At 36.3% G+C, this 19,605-nt stretch overlaps 1 protein-coding gene across 1 annotated transcript in view; it reads left to right on the plus strand.

Moving 5' to 3' along the window:
- Positions 1 to 19,605, plus strand: part of LOC149794665 (huntingtin-like) — a 207,984-nt gene that overhangs the window by 174,159 nt on the left and 14,220 nt on the right. Inside the window, exons 50-52 of the mRNA XM_089964272.1 lie at positions 1,879 to 1,946; positions 2,706 to 2,844; positions 3,157 to 3,319. Coding sequence (XP_089820398.1) covers positions 1,879 to 1,946; positions 2,706 to 2,844; positions 3,157 to 3,319 — 370 coding nt within the window. The remainder of the gene's footprint in view (positions 1 to 1,878; positions 1,947 to 2,705; positions 2,845 to 3,156; positions 3,320 to 19,605) is intronic.

The raw sequence follows: 19,605 nt of genomic DNA on the forward strand, positions 1-19,605 counted from the left end.
ACATCTTTTGATTTGAAGATCAGAAGGTCATAGGTCAGGGTCTTAGAAGAAAAATAGTTTCTGCACAATAGTATTAGTTCTACATCACAGACTGGGACCATACATTGTGGATAACTTGTGCTCTGGGTAAGGTAGAAAACCTGTCAGTTTTCTGTTCCAAGAGAAATGTCACTTCAAGTTAAGGCCAAAAAATGGGTTTGGCAGGGAAAAAGCCTGTCAGTTTTTGGGTCAGATGTCAAAGGTCAAGCTTGGAGTGAATGAAAGAAGGAAAATGGCTCATGCACAATGACATTAAATCTGAGACCATGACCAAACACTGGATAGCTTGCACTTGCAGTTATGAAGAAGTCTGTAAATTTGGGCATCAAAAGGTCAAAGGTCATGGTCATTGTGACTGAAAGACAAGAAATTGTTTTTGCACTTAAGTTTTCCCATTTGGCTTCAGCAGAGGTTTTGGATAACTTGCACATTGGGTTGGAAAGAAATCTTTTCATTTGAAGGTCAAAAGGGGAAAATTCTGTGACTGTAATTTGATTTCTACAGCAGAAACCTGGACTAAACTTTGTGGATGTCTTGGTGTAAATGATTTGCATAATATGAGAAAATTGTGGTTTCTGCAAAGGAGCTTTACATCAATACCACATACTGTGATCAATGGTTCAAGTGATTGAGGCCCATTGGTTGATAATATTCCGAGTCAACCATGCCCTACTATTTCCTATAAAGAGGACTGTTAACCACAGAGCAGATGTGCCAGCAATGGTACTCTTGTTATTTCCTAGTGAAACCCAATTGTAGCAATAAATCATTCAAGAAGGAACAAAAACTGCAGATGACTTTGAGTTTTCTTTTAATTAAGCATCCACACCGTAAGACCATTGTATTATATTATGGCATTATCCATCTATCCTACATCAGCTTGTCCATCCATCCGTACATAAATCCATCAATTAACATTTGATTCTCCAACTCATAAGTTTGTAACAGAGATTTCCATGAAACTTTACCCAAGATTACATCATTGCTAGACAGTTGTCATTGTATTGAATCCATGTCCTCTGCCTCATGGTCAAGGTCACAGAAAATGAACATGTAATTATATAACGTGTATCCTTGTTTAGTGTAACCTTTGAACTGCCAAACATATTTTATGGCTGATTAATGCAGTCATGCCTCCTTTCTCCAACTCAAGGTTATGGCAAAGGAAAATGCAACTGAAGATATTTTAATAAAACTTTAGCTAATTACATATCTTATTTAGACATTGTTTCTAAACCATTGTCCCACCTCAGGTAAATGTCTCAACAAAGGATAAGTAACTGCCTTGTATCTTTATCAAAAGTACAACTTTTGAGCCACTGAAAATATTATAATGAAACTTTAGCCAGTCACTGCTCATGTACAATGTGTCACAGACCATAGCCATGCATTCCCCCTTAAGGGCAAGGTACTTCAGGGGATGTAAATCAGTGACCTCTATCCATGTAAATGGTATAACTTATAAAACAATGAAGATATTTCACTGAAACTTTTAAAACTTTTGTATATTTTAACAATGTGTCATATATTATGAGTCATGCCGTGTCTCATGGTCAAGGTGACAACAAGGGATAAGGCACACATCCCTTATTCAGACTGTCACTTTTTTGCCCCAACACATACTTTATGAAGCTTAACACAGGTCTACATTTTAGTATACAGTTGTTAAGTCTCTAGTTCGAGGTCAGTGTCATTTGTAGGGAAAAGATCACAAGATATGCATATCCTGTGCTTTTTGTAATACTATGTTTTTTTCCCTTTTTTGTGCCTTTTCATGGATTGTGACAAAAAATGCATGGGTAATATAGTAAAATTTATTCTCATAACTTGTAATTTCAGATTGTGCATGCCAAGTCCACAGAGGGCACTAGCTGCCTTGGGTCTGCTTTTCACATGCATGTATTCTGGTAAGCTTTACATTATAACTTTAGAAATACTGTTTTGGTAACTGAATAATGCAGGGGTAACATCTGATTTCTGGAATCTGTATATGGAATGATTAATGTGAATTGATTGGAGTTTTCTCGGGTTCTCAGGTTTTGATTGCATCACCAGACTTAAACTTCATTGAGGAAGTTGACTAATCACATAACTTGAAGATAGATTTACTGTAGCTATTAAAATACAAAATCTATGGATTGACTGGTTATTCTACCTTAAAGTTCATCCCTTGGTACCATCTGAGTTATTGAGAATACCTTACATAAATGGTTTGGCCTTGTGCTTTTGACAAACAAAGACATAAAGTTGAAATAGGTTTAAGCAAGTTTGTGTTTTTAGTAACGGCAGTTATATTTGATGGTGGGTTGAGTAGAAATATGACAAGAAATAGCTGTGTCCAAAGATGTTTTGTTTTACATGAACTTGTCAGAATTTTACCTCTAAAATCATACTGCCTGTTTCCACTAAAAGAAATCAACGATTAAATGAACTTGTGTCAAATGTACAGCTAGGGAAATAAATTCAAACATTAGATTGATGTACGTTATGTTATAATGGTGCTAAATCAGTAATTTGAACTTCTATAACTTTTTAAAGATCAAGTATACACAACAAGCTATGATGAACTTTATGCTCCCGTTCTATGGGCACTTAAGCATATCATAATTTAAATAAACATACTGGTATCTGATACTATAATCAAAATATTTCATCTGTGTGTACAGGCAAGCAATATGAACAGTACAGTCCACGACCCAGGGACCAAGATCTGATGAACTTTAACCTCGAGGACCGGACAGTGATGTTAGAGGATCCAGAATCCCTTATACTGGCCATGGAAAGGGTTACTGTCCTATTTGACAGGTAAGTTTAAATAATGATGATTATAATCATTAGGATAATAATGCATTGTCACCATCATCATCATCATTCTTTGCACAGGGAGAAACAAGGACAAAATTTTTTTAAAACTGCATTTAACTACTCTATAATAGAGATCCTTCACCCGTTTGAAAGATAAAGTGAAAAAAGATGGTGTAAATTAATGAAGAGAAAAACAAACATGTTATAAAGGACTTGGAAAGAAGAAAAGAAGGGGGAAAAAAATTAGACATTAATTAATCCATGCTCAAAGTATTGATAAACAATTAAGATTGGAATGTATGTCTTTTGCAGGATCAAGAAAGGTTACCCTCATGAAGCCAGAGTTATATCCCGAATATTGCCATCCTTTTTAGCAGATTTCTTCCCACCACAGGACATTATGAACAAAGTGATAGGAGAGTTCATCTCAAGCCAGCAGCCTTATCCTCAGCTTATTGCTAGAGTTGTCTTTCAGGTATGGTCGTCTGAACTGCACCCAAATCATCACCATAATACAGATATCCATTGCTTAGCAAAATATGCTATTGTAACAATGCAGTTGTCCATTTCATAGCAAACTGTGCTATTGTAATAATAGTTGTCCATTGCTTCGCAAACTATGCTATTGTAATAATAGTTGTCTATTGCTTAGCAAACTAAGCTATTGTAATAATAGATGTCCATTGCTTAGCAAATTGTGCTGTTGTAATAATATATATTTACCCATTCCTTAGTAAACTGTGCTATTGTAATAGTTGTCCATATTTTTGCAAACTATTCCATTATTATAGTACAGTTGTCCATTGCTTAGCAAAACTATGCTATTACAATAATACATTTGTCCATTTCTTAGCAAACTGCTATTTTAATAACAGTTGTCCATTGCATAGTAAACTTTGCTATTATAATACAGTTGTTCATTGCTTAGTAAGCTGTGCTATTATAAGAACAGCATTGTCCATTGCTAAGCTATTATACATTTCTGGATACAACTGTCATCAATTTTGGTTGGCCACAAGAAACGTAATTTGCAGTTGAGTTGGCTTTATTTCGTTCCATGTATCTGAACATTTCATTCTAGCTTGCTCAAGTAATAGAGCTGTGGTGGCTCAGGGCTTTCCAGTAAAACATACACCGCTCCCTCGATAACTCGCGCCCTGATAACTCGCGAACCCGCTTATAACGCGGTGTCCGGCGTGGATCCCATTTTTTTAAAAGAAAATATTTTTAAAAAATGAAGAAAATCATATCAGAACTGATGAATGAAGCCTTGATATATCGCCCATTTTATCGTCGAAAATGGCGGTTAGTGCCCCAAAAGTTTGAATCAACATCGTGAAATTTTCAGGTTTTAATAAGGAATCACATATCTTCTTAGATTTTATCGGAAAAAATATTTTCTCAGTTCACTGTAAATAATAATACTGTATATGTATATGGCGAAACAGCGATCAAAGAATTATAGTAAATGCTAACAGGTGGCAACACTGAATGAAATGAACACTAAATATGTCTTGTCAGTGGAAATTAGTGTTTTAATCTTTTCATTGTGTTGCAGTGTAAGCAGTATAATCGTTGCATGTTCTCTTCTATTCAAACATGAAAAGAGTCAATTGACCATCACATCGATACCTGCGAGCACATCTCTGAGAACCTAATTAAGTGCCGGCTGCGTTTTGATCGACAACTTGGGGGAAGTGTTTGTTGCATTGTAAAAATCAATTAAAATAGACCTGCTTTGTTTTATCACGTTAAGTCGGTCTTTTGTATCAAATCAGGTAAAAGACGTACAAAAATACAAAAGTTCAAAGGAATGCAAATCATACATGCATAAACTCTTGTGGTCAATATCGTGTCTCAACATCAATCAATTTAATTGGACCAATCGAACATGGTTTCAGATAGTATGTACTTATTGTCATTAAAGTATATATTAATCAGTAATTTACCCTAATCATTTGTAAATGTGATCATGGAGATCAAGGGAATCAAGCGAAAGGCGTACTCGGTGAAGGAAAAGCTTACTGTCATAGAGAGGGTTCGTAATGCTGAATCAAGATCAAAAGTTTGTAGTGAACTTAAACTTGCCGAGTCGACACTCAGAGGTTGGCTCAAGGATGAGAAGAAATTTCGGGATTATTTGCATGAAGTTGATTCTGATGATGGATTTAAACTGAAACGGGCACGCACTGCAAACGACACAGAATTAGATGATGCTGTGTACACCTGGTTCACACAGCAACGTGAATTCCGATTTCGGGAACAATTCTCAAGGCCCAGGCAGAGAAAATGGCCAAAACTATGGATACTGATTCAGATTTCATGGCAAGCCATGGATGGCTTTGGAGATTCCAGCTCCGACATGGAATAAAACAAAATTCGTTGTCGGGAGAGATACGCTCAGCAAATTAGGCGGCCGCATCTAGTTATCCCAACCAACTCTGAGAGATACTGACCCGTGATGGATATACAGACGACCAAGTTTATAATTGTGATGAGGCTGGTCTATGCTATCGGATGATGCCAGACAAAACTCTAGCTACCAGAGATGATACACACAAAAATGAGGGTTTCAAGCTGAACAAAGAGAGATTAACACTCTTGTTTTGTGTTAACAAAACTGGCACACATAAAATGAAACCATTATGTGTTGGCAAATACAAGTCTCCCCGTTGTTTTCATCACATGAATATGGACACCCTTCCATTTGTATATAGAAATGGTGGAATGCATGGATGACTGCAACAATATTTACGGAGTGGTTTTCTAAGATGTTTGTCCCCGCCGTCAGAAACCACCTGCGATCCAGGGGCTTAGAGGAGAAAGCTCTACTGCTATTAGACAATTGGCCAGCAAATATTGTCGTATTCTCACTCGCGTATTTGTATTTAAATATTTTTTTTTTTTTTTTTTTTTTTTACATGTCTGACGTTTAGACCCATTAAATTCATGGTTGGTAATGGTTTATCTTTGTGAATTTATTTTTTTACATTTTACTCTATCTATCTATCTATCTAGTGATAGCAGATTTTTTTTTTTAGAGCAACACATGTTTCGACGTTGTCGTTTTTCGATATGAATGTTATCCTTTTTGATAAAAGAAATCTTGATTCATTTTGAACAAACAATAAAACTAGAATGTATCCAGATCAACACAAAAAGCAGTGACGTAATACACAATGTGTTTAGCAAGACACATGTTAAGAGTACTGATACCTCGTGGAATAATGTTTGTTTTCACGATCTTTTTCAAGATACTTTATCCAGAAATTAAAGGTAATTTATAAAGAAAAACGAACAACACCTTTATAAAGAAATATTTATTCACAGTTATTTTCAGCACGATTATAAAACGAGTATTTAACAATGCAACCCCCCCTTCGCCTCTCTCTGTCGATCTCCATCTCTTTATTAGTTTTTTTTATAGGTCCCTCGGTAACTTGCGCCCTCACTTATAGTGCGGTCGATGTTTTTGGACCCCGTTGTGCACGAGTTATCGAGGGAGCGGTGTATATCCCCCCCAGGGATGGCACTTCAAAAAAACTTCTATTGGAGGCTGTGTTTCCAACTATTTTGATTCTGACAGTGGAAGATTGGTTAGGAAAATCACTTCTGTTGTGGGTTGTGCTAACAAAATGAGAAATCGCTGGTGGGGTTGTCAGAAAAAAGAAAAAAAAAACGAATATATATTTAAAATCGCATCAACCCCCCTCCTAGCGGTCTAACGTGAATAAAACATTGGGTGAGAAAATGATGCCAGTACACGCAAGTGCACATAATTTGTACAAATTCGCATACTTTTAAAGCAGTGATACGCGTTCGGCAAAGTACGTCAATGCCGCGGATATAAAAAATGTGCTTTGCGCAGTATGCCATTTTTATTAAACTTTTAACTTTAACTTTTAAAGTGCATTTCGCGACGTAATTCGCGCTGCCGCAGCTGTCTCACAGCGCTTGATGCGACATCCAGATATCTGGATACTTCGGTTGGACATGAATGGCTGTTAAACTAAATTTGATTCGTTCGTTGGCCCTGGAACAAGCATTTTATGCAGTTGTAGCCTTACTTTCGTAGTGGAAGTTTTACAAATGCGTGTTTCCAATAAGGGCCACACAGGAAACCAAAATGTTGAATAACAACACGGTTTGTCTAAAGACGACGTTTTCGTCGGCAAATACTGGCTGGTGATAGCTATGATGACAATGAATTTCATGTATATCGGTCTGTTGGACATTGGAAAAATGTCACTGGAATTACCAATGTGTGATTTTGAGCCTAAAATTGATGTTGAGTGCGAGTCCAATGTACGTGTTGGATGGACAATATGCCGGTTATATTTATTAAATATACCATTGTCTAAACAAGCAGACTATGGGAATGTTGGACTTAAAACCCTAATACAGCATTATGGAAGAGAAAAATCTGGCATAAGAGGCAGCAAAACACTGATTCAAGGAAGTGAATCTTTGGCAGGGTTCATGTTAGTGAAAACTGACAGAGGTCTCGGAAACGCTTATAATCACGCGTATTTGGACACCAACTTTTTTTATTTAGGTGGGCGGTAAAATTCAAAGACTTGCCAGATCTGCTTCAGTCACCTGCATAGTGGGAAAATGTGTTATTAGTTAGCTGTGCTGATATTTACAATGACAGATTTTAGTGGCTGAAAGCCCCCCCCCCCCCACAAAGTCATCACCATTATAAGAGTACATCAAAAGAACATGCTGCTATAGCTGAGTGGCAAGATCAAAGGCTTTGACTTGCAGCTGGGTGGGAAAAATCTACTGATATTTACAGTGCTTGAATTCAGAGGCAGAAAGACCCAGAGATGTACATGTGGTCATTTATAACAGTACATCAAATAAACAACTTTAGCTTTCATTCTTGTGTTCATTTCCGAGTGTAACGGAATAAGCAATGCACGTGACCTCAGAATCATGACATGTTGAGACATAGACTTGAATGAGTATTTTGGGGTTCAACGGCAAACTGACGAAGATTGTGAGATTCAGGAGAGGGCTAAAGTTGCTAGAACTGATAGTTTGAAAGGGACTTCAGCCAAGTGTAAGAAAGTGTGTGATGCCTAGCTTAGTGCTTTGAATAAGACCTTCCTTGGATCGAAAAAATTCAGACTCACTCTGATGGACAAGCAAGAGCTATGTCAGTGTTTTAAAGAATGTAGAAATTAAACTCTATTGCAACCAATAGTTCTTATAATTGGCATAGTTTTCTGAGAGGGGACTGCAACTTTTCCTGATGGGACTCATATTTTTACCAAAATGGGAGCCATGGACTTCTAGTTTTAAAATCCTAACGCAACCTCTGGTTCAAAACTTTTCTTTTTGGGACAGAGATATCCAAGAGAGAATACCCATGGGGCCATACATGTGAGATGTTGAAAATTGCACAATCATAAAGAACAGTAACTTGTTAAAGCTAGTTATGCATATGCGTTTCAGACAGCAGGCAATGAAAGGAGTTCACAATACAGAATAATACAGTAAAACCTGTTATGAGAGACCGCCCCTTCTGCCAACCAAAAGCGGTCTCTCAAGACAGGTAGTCTCTCTTAAGAGGTGTGTGAAAATGGACTGGTTTTCAGGGTCAGTAGTTAGCATTGTTGAAAAATAAATAATACCCATACTCAGTGTACATGTATCATATCCTTTATTCATAAATCTTGTTAAATATTGCATGCATTCCTCTCAAAATATCTTTATATAATAAAGATATGCATCTATCAAACAATGAGAATAAAATTTATATTTCAACATCACATTAACCCTTTAAGCCCCGATCCCGTCTGTAGTCGTGATCCAGTTTCTGCATTCAATGGCCGATCCCACCTGTACTCGTGATTTTTTTACTGCATTCAATGGCCGATCCCGTCTCCAGGCATGATGAATGTGTGTTAGATTCAACGTCTCTAATTGGTTACAAATGTTGTTTATCCAAGAAGTAAACAACTATTAAACCAATCAGAAATGATTTTACTTTCATCTGTGGAAATTTGAATTGTTCAGAAGCCAAGGGTTACCGCTTGAGAGCAGTTTAACGTGGTCTGTTCATGAAAAGTCGAAAATGATGGCAGACGTAAGAGTAATTTTTGATGATGATGAGAGCGAAAATGAGGAGTTTCTCGGGTTTGATCTCGAAAATATTGAGCAAGCAGAGGAGCGTTATGCTCGGCAGTTGGATATTTTGCGAAATGTAGATTTAGAATCGGATATAGAAATTTCTGAGATTGAATCGTCAGAAGAGGAGGATGCTGATAGCGATGATGATATATTTCTTGCTGATCTAGCAAATTGGAACAATCATCTTTGACCTTCCAAATTGTTGATTTTATTGGGCCAAATCCCGGACCTACAACAAAAATGGACAAGGAAAAAAGAGAAATTGATTTTTTTCATTTGTTATTTCCAGAGGAACTGTACTCCGACATTGCAAATGAAACTAACGCATATGCCCAAAAATGCATATTAGTGTCACCAAACAAAACGTAGTATCCAACAACACCAGGCGAGATAAAAGCTTTGATTGGGGCTCATGTTGTTATGGGAGTTCTTCCAGCACCAGCCCAAGATATGTATTGGTTTAAGGATAAACTTTTCCATCCTTCCTGCATTGAACTGAAATTTAGTCATACAAGATTTGAAAATCTGCAAAGTATTTTCATGTGACTGACACCAGCAACAACCCACCACGAAGAGCACCTGGTTACGACAAACTGGCCCATGTTCAACCAATATTGGAGCGTATTCGCAACACATGTGCTAGAGAATACAACCCACATCGTGAGGTGTCCATTGATGAAGCAATGATTGGATTTTCAGGACGACTGGGATTTAAGCAGTATGTTCCTTTAAAACCGACCAAGAGAGGCATCAAAGTATGGGTTCGAGCGGATCCTCATAATGGTTATGTTGGGGACTTTCAGGTTTACACTGGAAGGAATGACAACAATCCAGAATTGAATCTTGGACAAAGGTTGTTCTTGATTTGATGGAGCCTTTGTTTCATCTTGGACACCATGTCTACATTGACAGTTTTTTTACATCTCCAGACCTATTTCTTGAGCTTCGACAAAAAGGTATGTATGGCTGCGGAACAGTTCGATCAAATCGAAAGGGTCTTCCATCGGGATTACACAAAATAAAGCTGAAGGAGCAGGGCCAAAGCATAATCAAACAGAAAGGAGACATGACAGTTACAGTTTGGCGTGACAAGAAGAATATCACTATACTGTGTACCAACTGTGACGGTGAGGCCACATCTGTTAGTTGGAAGCAGAAAGATGGTTCCATCAAGGATATTCCATGTCCACTCCCAGTCCAACTGTACAACATGTACATGAATGGAGTAGACCATGCGGATCAAATGCGAGCAACTTACAACACTGGTAGAAAGTCCATGAAATGGTGGAAGTATCTGTTTATCTTCCTTTTTGACACTTCAATAGTAAATTCATATTTGCTGATGAAAGAATCAGGGAACCATAATATCGTCACCAAAAACAACAAGGAAAGAGCTAGAACCCAGTTGGATTTTAGAATGAATCTGGCACATCAACTACTTGGAGACTTTGTAGGTAAAAGGAAAAGGGAAGTATTAGTTCAATCCCCAATTCAGCAAGGTCAACACTGGCCAGTGGTCATGCCAAAGAAAAAAACCTGCAAAATGTGTACCCTTAACAAAATTCGATCTGAACCAACAACTGGATGTGAACAGTGCCAAATAAATTTATGTGCAAAATGTTTCAAACCATATCACAGTTTACATTTTCCTGGTTTATTTCAATGAAATTAAGGGCTGGTGACGTGATATTTCTAAAAATGTGGCACATAATTTTGTAAATAGTATATAAATAAGTTGTGAAAGACCTGGACAAATAGGAAAGAAATAATCACTGTGTAGACAAATTCATTGGGAATAATTTGTGAAAACTGTTTGGATTTTTATTCGATACAAGAAGAGAAATTAAGGTAAGAGTGAATACATTTGCATGATATTTACAAAAAATACATCACTTTGTAGACAAATTCATTTGGAATAATTGGTGAAAATTTCATGGATTTGGATTGGATAGAAGAAGAGAAATTAAGGTAAGAGTGAATGCATGTGCATGATGTTTACAAAATTTTCCAAACAGGTAAAATCTCTCTGGGGCACAAGCAGCTAGACACAGCTTGGTGCTGCTGGGGCATAGCAGCAGTGATACTGATAACAGGTCTGGGGCTGAATGAGTTAATATGTTCAAAAAATGAACAGTTAGATATGATGTATATATCTTATACTATACACTTATTCACTTGGTTTTTTTTTAAGAAATCCATTATACTTCTTTGTTGACATGTTTTACTCAGCTGTTTGGTCTGAACATGTATCTCAATTATTGCCTTTTCCTGAATCAACTTTCCACTTACTGGTATGTTTTTACTCCTTGAAACACAAAACCACTCTCATACTCGCTTGTTGAGATCTCCGTAAACTGTCCGTCGTGCCGTGGCATATTTCCTCTGTGCTTGTGCACCTTTCTGCCATTCGTTTCTAATGGACTCCTTGTCTTTGATTATATTTTGAACTTGCGTTTTACCGACGCTTAAGCTGACTGCTATTTTGCAAGCGATCTCCTCTTTTTCATTTCTTTCAATGACATTAATACTTTCTTCCAGTATTAAAATTTTTCTTTTTTTCAGCGGAGGTTCTGCCATTGTTATTAGTGTTGACATTATAAAGACTATCAGTTTTGATCAGGTTTTGGGGAAATGTGGAATAAATATATATTATGTACAATGAATAAACCAAAAGACATAATTAACTCATCAAGAAACAATATATTTATTCTGAGACAAAGTTTAAATCAACAACGTTTTAGCTCGATAAACAAAGGTTGCGACCATCTGCACCCAGGTAAACAGATGATGGCTTGGTGAAACACTAACAAAAGAAATAACAAATAATTTTTAAAAAATCCAGAAATGATTCTCACTTACTAGTATTAAAGACAATGAGCTCATTCACCCTCCAGGCATTATGGATTAACTGGAAAGACAAACGATGTACTCAAACCTACACTGAAGCCCTTTCAAACGATTTCTCACTGGGACATAAGGACTACCGGCATTTTGTGAGTTTTCATAAAGATAAAGAAAAAATACAAACCTCTAAATTGACTGCGTATATCCATCATTACTCCCTTTGATGTTACTCTTACTGGCTATTCATATGACTTCAGCACTACAATGGCGGTTAGTGACATGTACTTTAGTCTGGTTTACTGCAGTTTACAAATGACACCGTATGCTGGAGTTGTAAATTTCACAAAACTGGTACTGTAGCAAGACAAATTCTTTTTAAATACTTTATTAGAGCAATCTTTACTATTTATGCAGTCTTTGTTACAAAGGATTAAATGATGGTTAGAGGTGTTTATCTCGATATATGGTTGTTCAACTATAGTGTTATTTAATGTGCACTTTGTTTGCATACTACATTTATCCCGAGCTCCAGTGTTTACAAAGGATTAAGTTAAGGTCAGTGGTGTCAATCTGTTTTGTTTTTTTTTGGCGATGCGATCGTTCATAGCAGTGTCAAAATGCATATTTTGCCAAGAAATCGCGGTCGCTGGTCGCGTTCAGCAGGTGTTCGTTCATAATAGAGCGTTTATATAGTAAAATCGATCCGTGCATTACGATTGTGGTCGGAAATGACAGGTGGTCGCTCATAGCAGAGGTCGCTCATGACAGGTTTTACTCTATTTGTACACCGAGGAGGAGGATCATATTAAATTTAGAAACAATTAACAGATTAATGCTCATAGGGAACATCAGAGAATCCCCATACAACATAATTAAGTTTGTGTAGGTCTCAAGTTGGCAGAACCACTGAGCAACAAAAGAAGAGAAAGACAAACTTTTGTATCATGCAGATGTATGACCAAATGATGTACATAATCTCTGTGTGCAAAAATTAAATGACATTAAAAATAAGAGACTGACTGATCTGTGTAAACTCAAAGCAAGATGGATAAAAATTTGTCCTGTTTGTGTTTGGTTCTTCCTATGTATATTTTGATCATGGTGGTATTTTCTGCAGACCTTTTGGCACTTAGTTCCAAGCCATCATTTGGTATTTGTATTGCAAAATGGATAACTAAAAATGTATATTATCTAGTACAATACATTTTTAAGCAGTATCATTAACTGATGATGAAATTGATGAAAAAATACTTGATGTCATTCTGATATATGGATTCTTTACTACACTACTAATCTGTTCATCCTGATTATTTTTGTTTTACCATCTCCTTTAGTCTTACTAGTACCAGTGCTTTTAATAAAATTGTAACTTCTATTTTTTTTCAATCTAAATATTTGTAATGATGTGTTATTGTCAAAAGGTAAAATGTGCTTAGTGTTGTAAAATCTAAAACTATTAATTAGCAAGGGACTAAAGTAAAAAGTGGACAGAAATTACTGCCATATTACAGTGCTGTTAGAAACAACAGAATAGTTGTACAAGACGTATTTTGCACAAAGTTGTAGAACTAGCTCCAAAATAAATACATCAATTTTAGAACCTGTTCATTGACTATGAATCAAGTATCCGAGTCCAACTGAATTGCTAGAAATTTTTGAATTCTTTTGAAAACATCATAATTAGCTGTCAAATATGAAGTAAGCCTATAGTCTTTATGCCATCCCAACCAAGACCCCACCACAACCACGTGACCATGCCCAATGACATCGCAGTAATAATCGCTATACAACTAGAGATGACATCTCTTTGAGAATTTTGATTTCAGTAGAGCTGTAACAGAGTGGAACAGTAAGTAAGAGTGACAGATATTTAAGTGTTAGGGAGATATTTAACAATGGCTATTCCCACCACCACCACTTCCTCATTGGAGATCACACGCACACAAAACTTAAGAGTACATCCTGAAATCCTGGAAGCATCCCTGCAGAGGAGATAACTTGATTATTCAATTTTATTGGTCTCTGGTTATCCCATGGTATTTCTGTTACTTGAACATTATCTTACAGTGTGTCCATTCAGCATGGTCAAAAAAGGCTTACAACCATTGAGAGTTGTTCAAGGACTCACATTACTACAGATGTGAAAGAACAAGAACCATACTATAAATCAGTGAAGATAAAATAGAGTATATATGGGTTTGACTGTCCCTGATTGGTTGATAATGAAAGTAAGTTTTAGTATAAACAATCTTTTGAGAGCTTGTCCTACTTGTAACTGAAAAAAGTGAGTGACATTGTTTTATTAACATAATTTCCATCCCTTTACAGACCCAAGTTTGGACAACTCATTACTGAAATCAGCAGCTGACTCTTTGGTGCAGTATTGAAAGCACACATTTCAGATTTGTATAGATCCAGAAAATGGTGGGGCTGTTATGTTTTTTTTTCCTCACAACAGCTGTCGTCATAGATGTGTCTATACTGATATAAATTTGATCATGAGCACTCAAAATTTTAAGTTACTGAATTTTAATATCGTGGCGTTTGCACAAATTTACAGTGGGAACTGAATTATTGCAGAGTCCTGAACTCTTGAGTTTTGTGCAGAAATATGGAATCCAAGCAGATTACATCCAGAAATGTAGAGGTTTTCAATCTTGGATTTAGTCTCCCCATTGTGTTTCACACTGATATGCATATTCACAGAACATTTGTATAGTAGTAGGTAGGGCATAACCGACTTTTGATCCGGAAATCGGATTCCACCGGATAGTATGAACTTCCGATTAATCGGAGTCGGACAAGGCAGGAACGACCGATTCGGATAATAAAAATAATAAAGTTGAATTTCTATAGCACCGTGTCTAACACTGCGTGTCATTCGATAGTGCGTTAATAAAGTTAAATAAGAAGTCAGAAAAGTCCAATATGGTCAACACAACGGGGTGAAACGATAATACTTGAGTTAGACCGAAAGATTTAAATTTATTAAAATATATAATACAGTCCTACCCGTTTATGTCAACATCCTCAATAATGAAGGCATAATATTGAATACATTGACACATGCTAATGAGGTATTAAAAGAAAATGATTCCGCAAGAGGCCAACTTTATAGGACCAAACAAAAGCCTGTTTTATTTTTATTTGACCGCGACATTAAAGTATGGCGGCAAGATCAACTAATTGTTGAATAAAGTACAGGATGGAACTGGCCGCTTGCCGACATAAATGATTAAGGCGGGAAAATAAAAGCCTGGCGGCAAGATCAACTAATTGTTGAACAAAGAATGGGTCGGAACTGGCAAAAAAATAAAAAATTTCATGGATTCTTTGTGGCTTTGAACTTCGTTGCATTTTGCTATAGTCCTGCCATATCCTTCCCCTTGTGACATCGGTGTGATATGCAAAACGTGTGTAACACGGTTTAAAAAGTTAATTTGAAAAACCTTTTAATTTAGCATTTCCGATTAATTGAATCGTATCCAGAATCGGAAAAATTTCATGCCCAAAATCCGGAATCGGAAATCAGTAGAAAAATGCTAATCGGTTATGCCCTAGTAGTAGGAAAAGTAAGTGAGAAATTTAGATACATATCATAAACAAGACAAACAGTATGTGGGGGGAGAAGATCATAAGAACAGGCTGGAATGGAGAAATGTAATAAAAACAATAATGAGTAGAAGTGTGCCTCTTTTTTATGTGTGCAACATTATTTTTTTAGCTTCAGTAAGAAATTTCATCAAAAGGAAGGCAATAAAGGGTGTACAGTTAACTAAACCAATATGAATTTAGCTACCTAAAAGCTGTATCAAATTGATTTTAACCTTCTGGTCTGTTTCTGTCCATTCTGGTGATATGTCCACTGAATCAGTATGGTTGGAAAAAATACTTGGCAAATTTAAAAAATTTAAAAACTTTTGGCAGATTATGATTATACCCAACTTCTGCCTGAGAGATGTGAATAATTTTATTTCTTGGTTTGTTGACTGTGGTTGTTGCTCAGTTCAAATGCATCATTGAAAAACACTGATGCATTCTCATACTTTGTTACAAATATTTATTACAGATGCATATCATCAGATATTGGTGAATATAGCTTGAATAAGTTATAACAGTTCTAGTTGGAACAATGAACATTGTTAAGAGAAAATCTAAGTGAGCTAAAATGTAAACCTTTCGGCAGTGTGTAATGCAGGATTGCTCAAGACTTCTCCATCTCATATGCTCACCATGAAAAATCCATTTGCACCTACTGATGATGACTTTTAGGTAACTGTCAGAAAGGCATAATTGACGATATTCAACGATATTCTAAGGTCTACAAAAATTACTTTAGTCAAAAGTTATAAACTCATACAGCTGTGGCAAAAATGATTGACTAGTACCTTTGCTGCTGTTGTCACGGTTGATTAGTTGGTTGATTCAGTGTGGTTTAATTTAGGGTTTTTTGGTGATTTTTTTACAATATATTAGGTGGAGGAAGAACCCCGAAAGACCACCAACCTAAATTGGTTGATCTGTGACACAAACTCACTCTGTGAGATGTTCAAGTGATGTAAAAGCAAGCACCTTAGTACACTTGGGCACATGGAGCCTCTGTTGATTTGACGTTTATCTCCAACAGCTGAAGTCATTTAGACATGAGATCTCGGGGGTTTCAGTTGATCATTATGGCCTTTACACCATTTTCAGATGAAGAGAATCTATATATGGCAGCCAGTTTTACTGCTGAAGAAAATCCAAGTTCTTTTGAGACACCAAACACCACTTATGTAGAACCACTGACCTTCCACAAGTAACTGGCAACATTCTCATTTACATAGTGGAGGCAAGTAATCACATGACAAGCATCTTGTACCACTGTCATGGAAGCCCCTCAGATCTGTATCACAAGACAAGCATCTTATACCACTCTGCCATGAAAGCCCCTCAGACCATAGATACAAGTCTCATATGACAGACAAGCATCTTATACCACTCTACCATGAAAGCCCCTCAGGCCATAGGTATAAGTCTCATATGAAAGACTAGAAGTGGGAGATAGAACCTGTGAGTTACTGCTAGGCCATCAGTGATGATTATGATGCTGTTGACAATACAGTTAACTGCAATGACATTGATTTTATGAGTGCTCTGGGAAAAATGATTTTTTGACTTTCATCCATTTTTAAAATCTATGATATAAAAATGTTTGACCTGCTATATTTTTTTATAACTTTATATTAGTCTCGCAACAAGGCATAAAAATAAGACATCGGTAACTGAAAAAGATGTTCTTACAAGAAATGATATAGTGTAAAAGTAGACAAATGATGCAACATCACTTCCCCAGGCATCATTGTTTGTTTTTTTTCTGACAAATCATATAAGTTTACCAAAACATTTATTGGAAAAAATAATAACAATGAATCATAGAATCTGACCACACATTTAAAGCAATACAAGATTTAACTATTATTCTAATCAAAAGCAGCATGCCTGAGAACAAAGATAAATAGCAAGACATATTGATCACTTTAGGAAACACAGAGTTTAGTAAGGATACAGATTCATGATTTCTGTATTAGAATAGAAATATCTATTATAAAATCTGTATTCATGGATGTTAAATTAGTAGGTATTAAGGGACTGATCAATGACATCTACAAATAATAAGCCACCATGAAAATCTGTGATTTCACAGTATCAGAGACAAACTTGGCTGACAGACAAACAAACAAAAGGACAAAAGACTGATTATAATGAATGAATACAAATAAAAATATGCAGTAGATTATATGATGTATATGAATTCAGTAGATTACCTCCAGCCAGTTGTCATTTAAATCGCTTCTGTCCTCAACCCAATATTAAAATCGCTTCTACCGCCCACTAACCCATAGCCAGAAATTATGTTAAAAAATGTACTTCTGTAGGGGGCAGTGTTTCTCGATTAAAACACATCTGACGGTGGATCATAATTTTTTTAAATTGCTTCTGTTGTGGGTTGGTTGAATTTGAAAGTGCCTTCCTCGCAGGGGGTATATGTTTTACTGGAACAGCCCTCAGTGGTAAGCATGTTGCACTCGCAAAAAGGTGGAGTTCATATTACAGTTTTGACAGAAATGATTTCGTTAGAGTAATAAAAATAGACTGTAACACTATTTTGGAGCACCACATAAATGCATCATTAAAACATAAATCTGTCCTAGTCCCACATATTTATCGAATCAACCCAGTATATTAATATTCAGAATTATACAAATTATTCAAATGAATTTGTACCAATGTTATTCTCTCCATCAGTATAACATGGTAATTGTTGTCCATAACTCCCAGAACAAAAGTACAGTAAGAACTGCATAAGTACCAAACCATGGTATAGTGGGAATGATGTAAGTTGTTCAAAAAATAATGTTTTAAAAATAAACAAACAAAATATTAAGCTTTATAAAGCTTTCTTTCAACCTGTATTGTCTTACATTTGATAAACCAATTCAGGTAACATTTTTTTTATTTCTTTTTATTATGACACTGGGGTCCATGTCCATGTTTGCAATATTACCAGACAGTGTTGGAGTTTTTTCTTCAGATATGTTCCCCAATCACATTAACATCAGGGATATCAGCCTGCTACCTCAGGAATCCACCCCAGCTAAAAGACGAAAATTGTCTTTTCCTGTCTCTTTCTTATAGACAAAGAGCAATAACTCTTGCTTATTAGCTCCCCTTGCCATCGCAAAATGTTGCTAAATTTTAAGCATCATTGTAGTACCGATTACAGCATACATTATACGTCTAACAATCCAAGTCATCTTTGTAGTAAAATTGGACAATCCAGCTGTAAATATGGATTGATTGTCTTGGACAATCACTCTTCTACAGGTTGTATACATTATATTTTAGTTTTTTTTCCACATTTAAGTGACTTTGTAACCTTTATGGACTTTGTCTATTTAAGACCACACTACAACATGTTATCGTGAACTCATGTTGTCATTTACAAGTTAGCATGACAATGACTTTGATTGCTTACTCCGTTAGTAATGGAGTTGGTATTAGCGAGTTAGTAATGGAGTTGGTATTAGCAAGTTAGTAACAGAATTGGTGTCAGCGAGTTAGTAAAGGAGTTGGCATTAGCAAGTTAGTAATGGAGTTGGTATTAGCAAGTTGGTAACTGAGTTGATGTCAGCAAGTTAGTAACGGAGTTGGTATTATCGAGTTAGTAACGGAGTTGGTATTAGCAAGTTAGTAACGGAGTTGGTATTAGCGAGTTAGTAATGGAGTTGGTGTCAGCAAGTTAGTAAAAGAGTTGGTGTCAGCGAGTTAGTAACGGAGTTGGTGTCAGCGAGTTAGTAACTGAGTTGGTATAAGCGAGTTAGTAACAGTTGGTATTAGCAAGTTAGTAACAGAGTTGGTATTAGCAAGTTAGTAACAGAGTTGTGTCAGCAAGTTAGTAATGGAGTTGGTATTAGCGAGTTGGTAACGGAGTTGATGTCAGTGAGTTAGTAATGGAGTTGGTATTAGCGAGTTAGTAATGGAGTTGGTATTAGCGAGTTAGTAATGGAGTTGGTATTAGCGAGTTAGTAACGGAGTTGATGTCAGCAAGTTAGTAACAGAGTTGGTGTCAGCGAGTTAGTAATGGAGTTGGTGTCAGCAAGTTAGTAATAGAGTTGGTGTCAGCAAGTTGTATTGGAGTTGGTATTAGCGAGTTAGTAACGAAGTTGGTATTAGCAAGTTAGTAACATGCTGAATATGCTTTGTTTTCTTGTCATATGTCATTTCAATAGAAATGTC

This window comes from Sinohyriopsis cumingii, chromosome 7, assembly GCF_028554795.1.
Source record: "Sinohyriopsis cumingii isolate HCF-2022 chromosome 7, ASM2855479v2, whole genome shotgun sequence".
In the NCBI taxonomy this organism is placed as follows: Eukaryota; Metazoa; Mollusca; class Bivalvia; order Unionida; family Unionidae; genus Sinohyriopsis; species Sinohyriopsis cumingii.